This window comes from Pituophis catenifer, unplaced genomic scaffold, assembly GCF_029215685.1.
Source record: "Pituophis catenifer annectens isolate HBS135680 unplaced genomic scaffold, rPitCat1.0.hap2 SCAF_9, whole genome shotgun sequence".
Classification (NCBI taxonomy): Eukaryota; Metazoa; Chordata; class Lepidosauria; order Squamata; family Colubridae; genus Pituophis; species Pituophis catenifer.
Window position 1 is genome coordinate 2,223,203 of NW_027256889.1, and position 15,535 is coordinate 2,238,737.

Here is a 15,535-nt window from a genome sequence, read left to right on the forward strand (position 1 = left end):
GGGTCTCCAACCTTGTCAACTTCTAAGACTTGTGGACTTCAACTCCCAGAATTCCTCAGCCAGCCAGCTTGTTTGCTGGCTGAGGAATTCTGGGAGTTGAAGTCCACAAGTCTTAAAGTTGACAAGGTTGGAGACCCATATCCTAAAACAAAAGCATTGGAAGGGGCAGCAGGCAAAAGTCCATAGAAGTTTGGTTGCGTATTACGTTTTTTTGCCACTCGGCTCCAAATGACTCGGCCCAAAGTTAATTAAAAAAATAATAATAACTTGCTAAGTTCTGCAAGATGGTCAAAACAGTCTAGATGGTGGACTTTCCTTGCTGCAAAGTGGCCACTTGGGAAAGGTAATGTCGCAACACCAGGCCAGACGTTCTGGATGCTGCAAAGGTTGTAAGTGTGAGGACCGGTCGTAAAAGTTACTTCTTCGGCACCGTTATAACTTGGAATGGTTGCTCAACAGAGCAGTCTTAAGGGAGGTCTTCCTGGGAATCCAGGTCCCAAGTCATGAGCTTCCATGGTGGATGATTGACAACTGATCTGGAGGACTGAGAATCTCTCTAGAGCAGGGGTCTCCAACCTTGGCAACCTTAAGACTTGTGGACTTTAACTCCCAGAATTCCTCAGCAAAGCAAAGCAAAGCTGGCTGAGGAATTCTGGGAGTTGAAGTCCACAAGTCTTAAAGCTGCACGTTTGAAGACCTCTGGTCTAAATTATATATTAGGCCGAAACCTAATCACTTATCACGAGTTGGGACCGTTTCTAAGGCAGGGGTCTCCAACCTTGGCCACTTTAAGACTTGTGGACTTCAACTCCCAGAATTCCTCAGCTGAGGAATTCTGGGAGTTGAAGTCCACAAGTCTTAAGGTGGCCAAGGCTGGAGACCCCTGCTTTAGATAAGCCAGGGGAAGCTATCGGGGAGCGGAAACAGGCCCTGGGACCTCCCCTCCTGCTTGGCTGGGATCCGTGGGAGACGCTCCCGAGCAATAAGAGAGGCAGGCTGGGTTCACACAACACCTGGGCCAGCATGGGGTTAACAGTATGGTTCTAGTGTCGCATTGACCCAGTTCACGTGGCTTGATTAGGGTTAGTGCGTTGCATAAACTCCATAAGCCATCTTTTAGCCAGCATTGCCTTGCATGCAACTCCTTGGCCAAAGTTCAAGACATGCTCCCATGATCCTTTGCGGCCCAGAGGTCCTTTGAACCAATCCCCGGGCAGGGTTGGCTCAGCACCAGGCCTTTCCCATGAGCCTTTGCTTCTCCACCATCTCGACGTTAAAGGAGGGAGGGACGGAGGGCGGGGCTTCTCTTGGTTGAACGTTCAAGACGACCGTTGGGAGAATCTGCCCCCTCCCCTTTTCTATTCTGGAACTGAGATTCTTATTGGTTCATATGATGAAGAGGGGCAGGGTTGGGACCGAAGTCACGTCTACCAATTAAAATAAAGCTCGAGCGTTGCCGGTCCAATGGGTTTCCAGAAAGAAGAGTGACGGGCATAAAAATCGGCCAATATCGTTTAACATCTTGGAGCGAACGCGTCTCCTTTATGGGACCCAATCAGGGTGTCCGTTTCAGATTTGGGGCAATCCGGTTTCGAACGGCTGAGATTGACCCTTCCTTGAGCCAATGGGATTTCAGGGTCAAACCGTCGCTTTTCAGGGGTCCCGACGGTTTTAATGAAGAAGAAGGAGGGAAGTTCATGAGGAGCAATGTGGTGGGGCGGGATGCCGCGAGGAGAGACGTCGCCTTGATCCAATCACTTTGAAGGAAGAAGGGACGGATGTTCCTGCTGGCCAACGGAAAAGGCCAAGACCTTTGATAAACGGATGCGAGAGCGAATCACATCGGCAGGCGGGAGACAGTCGACCCTATGGCGGCGGAGGGCGGGACAAGGGTAGGTAAGACACCACCTCGACCCAATGAGAGCCCGGAAGGTCTTGAGCGACGGCGGGCCAGCCCAATAGAGGCGTGTCTGAGGTGGGAGCGAGGGTGGGCTGGTGTAGTGTGGGCGCCATGTCGCGGCGGAGGTGGCGAGGTTCGCAGAGCGGCGAAGGCGGCGGCGGCGGCTCGGGACGCGGAGGGGACATGGTGAAGATGGCCGGCGGCGGTGGTGGCGGCGGCGGAGGATCCGGCCGTTATTACGGGGGCGGCCCTGAAGGCGGGCGCGCCCCGAAGCGCCAGAAAACGGAGAACGCGGATCACGGGCCGGGGGGAGCGGCCGGCGGAGGCGGGGTGAGAGAACGGCCGCTGGGCTGAGGAGAAAAAAAAAAGAGAGAGAGAAGAAAAGCAGCCGGGGCAGGGGAGAAGGGCGGCGTTTCCAGGCCGAGACGTCCCGCGGGGCCGAAAGGCCTTTTAAAGCGTGTCTGTCGCTGGACTACAACTCCCATCGTCCCTCATGGGGGGGGCGTTTGCTGTTCCGCGGGCTGCGTAGTGGCTTGGTGGAAAGATGGGAGTTGTAGTCTTAGCGCGTGGGAGCCGAAGGCCCGGCGTGGAGCCTCCACGGGTAGGCGCAGTCTACCGTTGGACTCACGCCTCTTTTTCTCCCCCCCTCTTTGAACCTGCGGCCGCCTGGTGGGAGGGGAGGGGCCAAAGAGGGGACGTCCCTTCCTCTCTCTCCCCCCCCAGCAGCTCTTCAGCGCTTATGGAGCTTGAAGGGGGAAAAGTGGGAGGGGCCCCAGGGCGGGGGTCGCCCTACCGGGTAAGTATAAGGTGGTCCTCAAGTTACGACCGCCAGGGAGCCCAAGGGTTCTGTTGCTGAGTGGAAACGTTGGTTCCAGTCAGCTTTGTCCCGTTTTAAGACCTTCCTTCCTTGCCACGGTTGTTAAGGGGGATCCCTGCGGTTGAGTAGCTCTGTGGTTAAGAGAATCAGGCTCCCCCATTGGCTTTGCCCGTCGGAAGGTCGCAAAAGGGGGAATCGCGTGACCTTGGGGCACTGCGACCGTCATAAAGAGGAACCACTTGCCAAGGGTCCGGATTTTGTACCAAGTGAACACCCCCCCCCCCCCCCAAAAAAAAAGACTGCTGCAATGGTCGTTTAGTGTGGAAAAAAGGGTCCTGAGTCAGGTTTTTTAGTGCTGTCACTAAATGAACTGTTGTAAGTCGAGGACTTCCTGCAGACAGGAGCAGTCTGTTGGGGCTGCTGTGAGGAAGGACAGCTGCCTGCTTCGCCTTCCTTCCTGTGATGCTTTAACATGGATGGGCACCTATAGCCCCTTTATGACCTTGGGGACTTCAGCTCCCAGAATTCCAGGAAGGGATTCTGAGCCAGGAATTCTGGGAGTTGAAGTCCCCAGATTGTAAAGGGGCCATAGGTGCCCATCCCTGCCTTAACATGACTGCATTCAGTGGCCCTTTGAAAGACTTGGGTTCACCCCAGGTTCGAGTCAGGACGGGAAGGCCCGTAAGGAAGGGTTGGCCTTGACTAGCAGAGCCTTATGGATCCACAAAGACGCCTCTGAGGCTCAGACCCCAGGCAAGCTTTTACCTGCTGCAAATGTGCATGACAAGGCGGGTGTATTTACCTTGTGCACAAAGGTGGTTAGAGTTGGGAGGAGTGGCTTGTTTGCATGCTTAATTGTGATTTATTGCACTCTAGTTCTGGTGCCCCAATTAAGAGCCAGTGGAAGGGATGTGGTGATCAGGATCAAGGCAGCTCATTCTGCAGCGTCCAATTCCATCTGCAGGGAGAGTCATTTAATCGGGTTGGGTTGGGTGTCCGAGGGCTTTTTCCTTTTGTGGAGAAAGTCATTGGTTAACTGCCTTTTTTTTTCAGTTTGGGTGTGTGCATCTTGCAGGGTTTTTGGTAGCGGTTTCCTGGTTTAACTGTAAAGCAAGAGTCGCTTTGCATATTGAGATGGGCCATGTATAAATTTAATACTTTACTGGATTTAACTGTTGGTCCCAGAACATCTAGATTGTGGGTTCAAATTTACTGGAACGGTCAAAGGATATGTGGGATATATTTCTTTCTTGAACAAGAAGCATTTGCATAGATTTAGGAGGGGATTTTGAGCATGAATTGGCCAAAGAAATGTAACTGGTGCTCTTTTAGCATAAGCTGGGAGCAGAAGAGCTGTGCTGGATCCAGGCAACAGCTGCTTCTGTTGCTTCCCATCAACATATAAAATAGGCCACAATAGCCAAGGATGGTCTTTTCCTGGTTAATTTTCCCACTAAAAAAATAAGGCAGTAACTTTACCTCTGATGACGGGGAATTCCATTTGAACTGCATCCTGCTAAGTTATCCTCTGCCCAACAGAATCCGTTTGGGCTGCTTAGCGTTGCTTCAGCTGTTCCAGTTTGCAGTCTCCCAGAAACACGTTTTTGTGAAAGAGTCTCCTCTTGTTATTTTGCACTAAAATTTTACCAGGGAAGCGTCAAATGACCTCCTCTTCTCTCGCAGGAGAACTATGATGATCCGCACAAGCCGGCTGCTTCTCCTGTGGTCCATATCAGGGGTCTGATTGATGGTGTGGTGGAAGCTGATCTGGTGGAGGCCTTGCAAGAATTTGGCCCTATCAGGTGAGGAAGGGGCAGCCAGAACATCCATTGGGGGTGGGGGGGATATCATGACAGGTCGTGGAGGTTCAGTGACTTAGTTCTTTTTTCTCTCTCGCCTCCCCAACCCTCCCCCCCCCCAAGCTATGTGGTGGTGATGCCCAAAAAGAGGCAGGCTCTAGTAGAGTTTGAGGACATACTCGGAGCATGCAATGCTGTGAATTATGCAGCGGACAACCAGATCTACATTGCTGGGCATCCGGCCTTCGTCAACTATTCTACCAGCCAGAAGATTTCACGGCCCGGGGACTCAGATGATTCGCGAGGAGTAAACAACGTTTTGCTCTTCACCATTCTGAACCCCATCTACTCCATTACGACGGTGCGTTACGAGGCTGCTTCATTGTGGGGGGAACCCAAATCTAGGGTGTGGCGGTCCTGGCTTTCGTTGGGCCTCCAAGTTTACTTTAGATCCAGGCAGGAAGAGCAGACTGAGGGTTAAGATACCGTCTGAATGGTTTGTGGGTCTGTCTCCTTGTCTCAATAAACTGGGCATTGAGATCTGTGACGGGCAGGGCTGTCCTTGTGAGATCATGTTGACTTTTACGGTCTTTGTCTTATAGGATGTCCTGTATACCATCTGCAACCCGTGTGGTCCAGTGCAGCGCATTGTTATCTTTAGAAAAAATGGGGTCCAAGCTATGGTGGAATATCCTTTTTTCTTTTGATAGCTGAGAAGAGCGAAGCAGAACTGTCTGCTTCAGCAGGGGCTGTAGGAGGTTAGTAGCTTGAAGAGAGTTGACTAGGAAACACCCAGTTAAGATCTCCTTAATTCTGCAAACATTTGACTCTGTGCAAAGTGCTCAGAGAGCCAAAGCTTCTTTGAACGGGGCCGACATTTACTCTGGCTGCTGCACGCTGAAGATTGAATACGCCAAGGTGAGTGGGGGTTGCAGAAGAGAGGAGGGGCCCCTGTGTTGCACAGGAGGGTCTGCGGCCTCCCACCCCAAATCCGCAAACGCTTCTTTTCTGAAGGGATTGGCAAACGGGCCCAGTGAAATTGCTTCACCCAGATTCCCCCCCTAATTAGCTCTGTACCCTTGTCCTGAAGGTTCCCAATGGTTGTGCTGATACCAAAAAACCTTGTGAAATGGCAGAATTGTAGCTTCTTTGACGTTACTTCTTTGCATAAGATAACCTTGGGTTGAAAAACTGGGGAAACCAATCTAGCGTTTCTGCTCTGTTACAGAATGGTAGGAATTCCTACCAGTAGGGCAGGTAATCTATAAAATATAGCTAGTCCTCACTTAACGGGGATAATTGAGCCCAGCCAGTTAACGGTTGTAAGTCTTTACACTTGGGTCATTATGTGACCAACCTGATTTTACAATCTTTTGAGCAGCAGTCATTAAGCAAACTCCAGGACTTCTGGTTTCCAGTAAAAATGTACATTGTAGTCGTGGGATGCTACAAACAACTGTAAATGCCAGCCTGTTGTCCAAAATGGCACATGGAACCATTTTGGTGGCTGTTAGAACTTTGGAACCAGGTCGGAACTTTGGTCCCTAAGCAACCAGTCATAAGTCGAGGACTACCTGTGAGTTACAGCAACACTGTTGCAGTGGCTGCCAGAACAAAGAACTCTTAACATGCTCCCACTGGCTATTGGATGTTAAACTTCAGGGTGGTCCCCTCTTCCCCCACCCCCCAAACTAGGAAAAAATTGTAAGTCCAGCATCCTTAATAGGAAGAGGGTTAAGACTCGGCCTGTTGCTAAAATTACATAGGCTTTACTAACAGTTGTGCTAACTGTCATATACTATGGGTTAAGCTGGAACAGATAGTTAGATACCTATGGTTATAAGCCAGTTAGGTCCCTGTTTTGTGACCTGTCCGCAGCCCGTATGATCGCACAGTGTGGCTTTGCTGCTCCCTCTCTCGATCTCCCTGTATTGTTTTTTGACCCATCTGTGCTTCGTTTTAGCCCACTCGCCTGAACGTCTTCAAGAATGACCAGGATACCTGGGACTACACCAACCCCAACCTCAGCGGGCAAGGTAACCTTGATAGCCTGCTCTCAAGCTACACACAGACCCTTTTTCCTGTTGAAGAAGAGCACACTTCCTCCAGCTGAATTGTGTGATGTAATGCCATTTGCCTGCTGTCCAACATGGGGCCCGGTTTGGGGGAAGCTTGGAGGGCAGCGTCCTGGCTTCAGGGCAGGAGGCTTCCCGAGCCTTCTAAGACTGGAGGCGCAGTGGGGTGGGTGGGTCGAGAATAGCTGCAAGGGAATCAGGGCAGCTCTGTCTCCCTGATTGCATCTGGTCAAGTATCCTCCCCCCCACCCTTGCGTCTCTAGGCTCTGTGTGTGGATTGCAGCTACTAGGAAGGTTGGGGATATAGTAGCGGAGGGGGGAGTCGAAAAGCAAGCTGTGCTCAGATTTTCTTTTATGTTCTGGGGCATCCCAGAATGGATGCTAGGGAGCTTTAACTCCTGGAAGGTCCAGAGATGGCTATTCCCATCAGCCTCAGGCCTTATACAGACCTTTGGCCCTGGTGCTAATCAAGCCACCTCCTTTGTGGGTCTGGGGGCATATTGCATTTCTGCCATTCCATGGCTGGAGGGTGGTGGGCAGAGGGGAAAGCACTTCTCTCATGTTGAAGGGAAACGTTTTCTGCGTGCAGACTCTGGGACTTGGGAGGGTGGCAAAAGTCTTGGCTAAAGGGGTCTCCAGTGCCATTTCCTTGAGGGGGACAGTGAGGAGGGTGAGGGGGGGGGTGTCGCCATCTGTGTCAGCTCAGTCTAAAGCGAGTTGGAAGCCTTGCCTTGGCCTGCCTTCTTACTGCACGCGTGCAGAAAGAAAAGCACGTTCCCTCTGTGAGGTGGGCAGCAGCATTGTCCCTCCAAGCACGGGCACGGCTAGGCTTTTACAGGAGGTGTTGCCTTCAGGCTTGGCAGTTGGGTTGGTTGGCTCCATGGAGCAAACCTGCCTGGGGAGGCTGTTGGATTGCGGGCAGGTGGGTGAGGCTCCGGCAGAGGTCACTTTTGACCCCACCCTCACGGCGAAGCAAGCAATGGCATTACATGACTTGACATGAACATGACTCACTTTCTCCTCCAAGGTACATACTTAGGCGCTGTGCAGATTGGCAGTGGCTTAAGTTGGCAGGGCTGGGCAGTTCAGAAGCTGCCTCCCGGCTCTCTGCCCTCTCCCTCAGGCTGGGCACCGAGGAAGGGGCGATATATCTGGCCTTTCCCCAGCTCTGAATCGATTTCCCACATGACCCTGGGGGACCCGCGCGCAGCTGCCGTGGAAGTTCTGAATTGCCTGGGATCTGCCTTCTGCTAGACACTCTCTTTAACAACACTACACAGTGTAGGAAAAAAAAAAACAAAATCTCAACCTTGCATTAGCTCTTCCTGGAGAAAACATGCAGCATCTTAAGTGTTACCCGAAAGGCAACAGATTGAGTTCATGTCCTCACATCAAGAACACCACACCGTGATCCGAGAGACATCTACAAGCACAGAGGGAGACAGAGAAAAAGAGAGAGAGAGAGACAGAGACAGAGAGAGACTCACCAGGCCACGACATGCTTACAAAACAAAAACAGACAAAAGCCAAAAAAAAAAAAAAACCTTGAACCCAAGAAGGTAACACAGAAACTAGGAAAAACACCAGAGGGGTCTCAGACAAAGTGCGCCAACGGTCTTACGGAGAACGGAGTAGATCCCCGAGACCCTTCAAGACATAAGATGCTCTCCATATCAACTTGGTTTGGTTTGGGAGGGCCTTTTATTACTCTTTTCTTGCAGTCCTCGGCTGCCGACATTTTTATCAGCGCCAAGCGGAGACAGACAAACCCCAGACAAAAACACCCAAGTCCCCGACAGCCTCCCAGTTCCCTAGAGACTGGGGGGGTCTTTTCCGCTTCAGGGGCACTTGAGATCCAAGGCACACTCCATTAACAGAGGAGAGAGACACGCACACGGGAGACCTACACAGCCAGAAGCACCAAAAAAAACCTGTTAACAGCACATGACAAAAAAAAAAACATCAGGAGACGCAACACGGAAGGGACACTCATTCACACCTTTTGTCATGTCCTTTTTTTTCCTTGATACCATCTGAAGACAAAAACAAAAACAAACAAAAATCTGTGAGCCCTTTTTCATTTAATTTTTTTTTAAAAAAATTTGATTGTGTCAGTTTGGTGCCTTTTGACGTGACTTTGACTCTGGAACCATGTAACGCAGGGTCGCAGTGTATGTTTGATGGGACGCCATCTTTCAGAACTGTGCTTACACTGTTGAAGCGTCCAATGGTAAGAGAAATGCAGAATATATTTGTGACAAGGGACATTGTACTGTAAACTCCTGCTGTAAGTAGCCTTTTTCAATCTTTGTAAATGCCTATTGAAATAAACTGCGAAACTCTTTTTTACTTTTTTGTTTTTTTAAAAAAAGAACGAGAATTGTATGACTTGCTTTAAATTCTTCTGTCTTTGTATATCGATTTGTGTTTAAACTGGACAATTTTTGCTTTGCTTTGCCATCTTCTTCTTGGTCTTGTTTTAATCCTTTTAGCTCTGCTAGAGGTGGGGAGTGGGCTGGCCAGGACTTCCGTTTCCTCTTTTTTTTTTCTTTTTTTTTTCCTGCTGCTCTAATGTTCGAATTGGTATGGTGAAATTAACTTCTGTCGATCCTGTTATATATTTTTAAAAGCCCCAGGGTTACATTTTCGGGAGGAAAGGGTGGCAGGCTTTAAGATAAGATGGAGAACCTTTGTTAGGCCAGATAGATGGTTGAGAACAACGCTTGGTGCCCAAGAGAGTTCTAGTTCATCAGGTTTGCTGCTTAAATAAAGGTCCGGAAGACGCATCAGTTCGAGGTAGTATCAGGATCTGTCCCAAATGGCCTCTTCGGGCAGTCGCCTAACTGGGTGGACTGGGAGGAGAGGGAGTTGTACGGTGTGCCTCTGAAAAGGAAGTGTTGTTTTTAAAATTCCCCCCCCCCCGTCTCCCATGGTGGAAAGAAAAGAGACATATTCAGAGGAATCTGGAGTTTTAATATGGAGAATGCTTTAGGCCGGCTTCAGAGCCTAACCAAAGTGTCCCAACACAGGTCAGCCTTAGAAATCAAGGCGACTGAGCTGTTTCCAGAAGTTTCTAACATTGGTCTGCTTTTGACAGGGGAGCCAGGCGGGAATCCGAACAAGCGCCAGAGGCAGCCTCCTCTCCTTGGGGATCATCCTGCGGAATACGGTGAGGCCCGGTTGGTGGGTGGGGCAGTGTCGTCTCTGGCCCTCATCCAGTTTTGCCTTGGCATTGGCTGACTTTTGCTTCCTCCTCCAGGAGGACCTCACGGGGGCTACCACGGCCACTACCACGACGAAGGCTATGGCCCTCCTCCTCCTCATTATGAAGGGAGGCGGATGGGGCCGCCTGTGGGGGGCCGCCATAGAGGACCCAGCCGCTACGGGCCTCAGTACGGGCACCCCCCGCCTCCGCCACCCCCTCCGGAGTACGGCCCCCATGCCGACAGCCCCGTTTTGATGGTCTACGGCCTGGACCAGTCTAAGATGAACTGCGACCGTGTTTTCAACGTCTTCTGCCTCTATGGAAACGTGGAGAAGGTGAGCGGCTGAGGGAGAGGGCAGGCCTGATGTTGGCAGAGCTTCTGGAACGGCCTAGTTGGTGCTGAGTTTGGCCTCCATACATATCACACACACACACAAAGTTTTTGCTTGCTTTGGAGATCTTTGGGCAAGATGCTGTTGTGATGCTCCCTTTTGCTCAGAAAGCCCAAGTACCATCTCTGGATGCCTACATAACCTGCTCGCTTTGTCTTTGGATTGGCCAGTTCCCCAAACCAGGTGTAAGATTTGGACCTGGTGAAATTGGAGGTGGAGAGACTTCCTTCCCCCTGATCACAAGAGGCTCCCTGGGTAGAATTCCTGGAAAGGCTGAGCACCCTTCAGCCTCTGGAAATCCCAAATCCCACTGTGGGAGAAGTTGAAGCCCTCGGGCTCCCGAGAGCCTGGAGCCTTCACTTCTTCGGAAACAGGTTTGCGTTCAAAGGGCAGCTGGTGCTACATTGGAAAGGCTTTGCTCTTGCGTTGGTTGAGGTGTGGTCAGTTGCCAAGCGGCCAAATTTTGATCACACGACCGCACGGATGCTGCAAAGGTCAGATGAAAAACGATCCTAAGTCACTTCTTGCCTTGCTGCTGTAACTTCAAACCAATGAATGGTTCATAAGTTGAGGGTTGCCTGTGTGATTCGCAGGGTGTACCCAAGCAAGTCGTTTTGAATGCAGAGGCTGGTGGTTGCTTTGATCTACTGTTTCTGAAACAATCCCTATTAAAATGGAGACAAAGTTTGTACCCGTGCTGGGTGGGTGGGAGGGCGTCTTATGTCAGGGTTCCAAGTAACACCCCCAATGGAAAGAAGATTCCGAGGCTACCTCAAAGTTCCATCTTATTAGAGATGTCATATTGGCACATCTGGGAAAACCCAAATCTGAAAGCTTCCAAGTTTTCCCCACCCAAAAGAAAGTCCAGATCCCTGCCCAGCATCCACATGTCCATCACATGGTCCACTCCAAACACTGTCCCAACTGGAAATGCCTCCCAGTTCCAGCCAGTTCCAGGTGCAGGGTGAGATGACCTTGACTTTCTGAGAAAGGAATGTTGTTAAGACTATATATTACCCCTGCTCCATACAATTCCCCCCTCCCTGTTCCCCACAGTAGTAAATGTGGCCGGCCTGAAGGCCCAACGAAAAAGATGCCTTCCAGGCCTGACAGTCTACCTTTGCCTTCTTGCAGTTGAATCAAGAAATCCTTTTTTTTTTATTTATTTATTTAAAGGTGAAGTTCATGAAAAGCAAGCCTGGAGCAGCCATGGTGGAGATGGCAGACGGCTACGCGGTGGACCGAGCCATCACCCACCTCAACAATAACTTCATGTTTGATCAGAAGTTGAACGTCTGGTGAGTTCCACCTGCATTTTTCCCAGGCCTTCTTGAGGAACTTGGGTCAAAGCCAGGAGGGCGGGACTGAGCAAGCCTGTCTCGCTTTGTCCGCAGCGTGTCCAAGCAACAGGCCATCATGCCTGGTCAGTCTTACGGTCTCGAGGACGGTTCCTGCAGCTACAAAGATTTCAGCGGCTCCCGGAACAATCGCTTCTCCACCCCGGAACAAGCCGCCAAGAACCGAATCCAGCATCCCAGCAACGTGCTCCATTTCTTCAACGCGCCTCTAGAAGTGACGGAAGATAACTTCTACGAGGTAAGGATTGTGACCTGGGGCAGCCTCAGCCTGCTTGGCCAAATGGCTAGGCCTTCTTTCTGAGGAGTGTCTTAATTTTTCCCCCGTGCGCCTGGCCTGGCCACCGGGCTTTTTTGCGGCCTCGTGCACCCTTTCCTACTTGTAATGGTCACTCCAGCTACCGGTAGCCGTCCACCTGAAAAAGCCTGCCATCGTCCACTCCGGCAAGCCTGGCCATGCATGCACTTAAATAGGGCCAAATTTGGGGGGCTAGGGCATGCGCACAAAACAGTGCTGGGCCTTTTTTTTGGGTGGGCCGTGTTTTAGGAGAAACACAGTATTCAACACAGCACAGAAATATATGTAAAATGCAGTTCCACGATGGCTGAAAACTATAGGAAGGCAGTGGCATCTCTGTAAGAGCCCCTGGGAATAGGACTTGACAGAAGAGGAAAATCCTAAAATATACACTGGTGTGATCAGGGTAGTGGCTTAACGCTCCTGTGTTAATACATGTGGCATTGTTCCCCCATCAGATTTGCGATGAGCTAGGGGTGAAGAGACCGGCTTCCGTCAAGGTGTTTTCAGGGAAGAGTGAGTATCCCTCTGCAGAGATTGCTTTTGGGAACGCTGCTGTTTGGAAAGCAGGGACCCGGGGCCACGCTGCTCTAGGACGACAGAGCGGTTCGTGTTCCAAGGAGGTGGGCCTGCTCCAGCTTAACCCGTATCTTGCTTGAAATGCCCGCAGGTGAAAGGAGCTCGTCGGGACTGCTGGAGTGGGAAACCAAAGGGGATGCGCTGGAGACTCTGGCTTTCCTCAACCATTATCAGATGAAAAACCCAAGTAAGCCCCTGTCGCATTTTGTAGATGCTGAAGAAGGGGAGGCCTTGATAACACTAGGATTTGGGAATCTCCCTCCTCTTTCCCCTTCCTCTGTTTAATTTTAGTGGCAGGGAAGGGAAGCTAGTAGATGGTTTTTGTTTTGTTTTTTTTAATTTGATTTATATGCCGCCCTTCTCCGGAGACTCAGGGCGGCTTACAATGCGTTAAGCAATAGCCTTCATCCTTTTGTATATTTTATACAAAGTCAGCTTATTGCCCCCACAAACTGGGTCCTCAATTTATCTACCTTAGAAAGGATGGAAGGCTGAGTCAACCTTGAGCCTTGGCGAGATTCGAACCCTGCAGTAATTGCAGACAGCTGGTCTTAATAACCAGCTTAATAACAGGGTGCCTTAAACCTCTGTACTACCAAGGCTCTTAAAAACACCCAACTGAATTTGACCGTTTTGGAGACCTGGCCAAATTAATCGGTTTGGGATCAGTCAGGAAAAAGCAGCTACTGAGCCTCAGTGTTTAGAACAGAAGTATCCGGTCTTGGTAACTTTTAAGGCCTGTGGAGTTCCATCTCCCAGATTCACATAATAGCCGTGTTACTAATTTCACGACGGCAGGGGGTTCACTTAACAACTGTGGCAAAAATGGTTATAAAATGGAGCAAAACTCAATTTGTCTTTGTGTAACCACAGAAATTTGAGGCTCAATTGTGTTCATAAGTTGAGCATTACTTATAATCACTTAAGTACAAGTAACACCTCAAGTGTTTTTAGTTTAAATCTGAATATGAGAGGTTTATTTGTTTAGACACGTTTTCTTGACTGTTCAGCCCCAAATGGATCACAGTGGGAGATGTTGGGGAAAGCTGGAGAAATGTTTCTTTCCTGTGGATGATGACTGTTGTTTTTATTTTCACGTAAATACAGTTGAGGGGACTCCTAAACCTGTCTGTCTTTCTCCTAGATGGGCCATATCCCTACACCCTGAAACTCTGCTTCTCCACCGCCCAACACGCTTCCTAATTGCTCTTCGGTTCCTGACCGAGAAGGCTGCTCCGTTAACTTACTTGTGTGTGATTTTGTTTTTGTTTTTTGTTTGCTCCGGTGTCCCTTCGTTTTTTGTAAAAAAAAAAAACAATGAAAACAAAAAAGCTTAATTAGAGGCTGCCTGCAGCTAGGTCAGCTGGGAAGAGAAGCCCCGTGGCATTCTGATGACATCGAATTTTAAAACGATGGTACCTGTGATATGTTTCCCCCCCCTCCCATTCATACAATGTGTGCTGCCTGTGCTAGTTGGCACATTTAATAAAGCTGTTTGGAAAATAAATTGTTGTACAAACTGAACCTGATAACGCCTTGAGAAGTTTTTTTGTCCAAGAGGACAGGCAGGTACGTCGAAGGTCTTTTTTTATTTTTATTTTTATTTGTGAAGGGAATTAAGTTGGTCTGGGTGTCTCTCTACCTTGTTTCCATGGAAGGCCAGGCTAAATTTAAAAAAGGGAGGTACCATTTAACTTGTTTTATGCAAACCTTTTATTCTTTTGCCTTGCTTTATTGTCTGCTGGGAGGTTTTATAATTTAAAGAATGGAGCAGGGAGATATTACTAAATCTATGCCACACTATGCCATACAGTGTTCAACAGCCTTCATGCTTAGTTTTAGCTTTCCTAGGTTTCTAAGAACATTTAAGTCCCAAAGGTGCTTTTTTCGGGAGGCCACTGGACTTACTTGTTTTTTCTTTTTTGAAGACGTTTCACTTCTCATCCAAGAAGCTTCTTCCGCTCTGACAGGATAGGGTTAGGGTCAGATCTATCCTGTCAGAGCGGAAGAAGCTTCTTGGATGAGAAGTGAAATGTCTTCAAAAGGAAAAAAAAAAAAAGGAAGTCCAGATGCCTCCTGAAAAAAGCACCTTTGAGACAAACGGTGATCCGGATGACCGAGAATCTCTACAGAATTTAAGGCCCAGCATCTTTGCTACCTTTAATTTTTTTTTTTTTTTTTTTAATTTGATTTATATGCCGCCCTTCTCCGGAGACTCAGGGCGGCTTACAGTGCGTTAAGCAATAGCCTTCATACTTTTGTATATTTTATACAAAGTCAGCTTATTGCCCCCACAAACTGGGTCCTCATTTCACCTACCTTAGAAAGGATGGAAGGCTGAGTCAACCTTGAGCCTGGTGAGATTCGAACCTGCAGTAATTGCAGGCAGCTGTGTTAATAACAGGGTGCTTTAAACCACTGTAGTACCAAGGCTCTTAATTAAAAAAATAAAAAAATAAAATCCTATATTGGCTTCCTGCAACACCAGCATTTAAAACATTTTGGAAAATTGCCAACTTCTGAATGGCTGAGAGCTGCCAGTACTCATGCCAAGGGGGAGAAGATAAAAATGCTTCCAAACAGGAAGGGATGTGATTGTGCTCTTGACTTTTGTCAACATTTTTGCATGACGGGAGGTTTTACCAAAGGGAAGACCAGGGGTTCTTCCTCTTTTGCCTCCGTGGAGCTTCCAGTGTTGGCTTAGATCAGGGGTGGGCAACTGTGGCCCTTTTACAACCTGTGGACTTCAACTCCCAGAATTCCTGAGACAGCTTGGCTGTCTCAGGAATTCTGGGAGTTGAAGTCCACAGGTTGTAAAAGGCCCACCCCTGGGTTAGATTTAAGCCATTTTTAGATAAAATAATTCTGGGCTAGGGAATTCTGGGAGTTGAAGACCACACGCCTTAACCTTGCTTGAGGTTCATGGGATAGAAGGCGAGGTCCCTTCTCTGCTTGTTTTTTTCGAGAGGGGACTACAACTCCCAGCAGCCTCCCTTGTCAACCACGCTTGACAAGTCTGCGGCGGCCCAAACGTCATTCCCTGCTTTCCCATTTCGGCCACAAGAGGGCGGGCGAGGGAGGGCGGCGCTTTATAGCTGTCCGGCTACAGAGGCGG

At 49.4% G+C, this 15,535-nt stretch overlaps 1 protein-coding gene across 1 annotated transcript; it reads left to right on the forward strand.

Moving 5' to 3' along the window:
• Nucleotides 1-2,006: 2,006 nt before the first annotated feature.
• Nucleotides 2,007-13,944, forward strand: HNRNPL (heterogeneous nuclear ribonucleoprotein L). The gene is made up of 13 exons (XM_070950206.1): nucleotides 2,007-2,230; nucleotides 4,401-4,519; nucleotides 4,640-4,877; nucleotides 5,119-5,204; nucleotides 5,338-5,434; nucleotides 6,480-6,552; nucleotides 9,689-9,760; nucleotides 9,851-10,131; nucleotides 11,365-11,486; nucleotides 11,583-11,784; nucleotides 12,300-12,357; nucleotides 12,512-12,607; nucleotides 13,565-13,944. Exons 1-13 carry the CDS (start codon nucleotides 2,012-2,014, stop codon nucleotides 13,621-13,623), a joined length of 1,722 nt encoding a protein of 573 aa, XP_070806307.1. The 5' UTR covers nucleotides 2,007-2,011; the 3' UTR covers nucleotides 13,624-13,944.
• The last annotated feature ends 1,591 nt before the right edge of the window (nucleotides 13,945-15,535 follow it).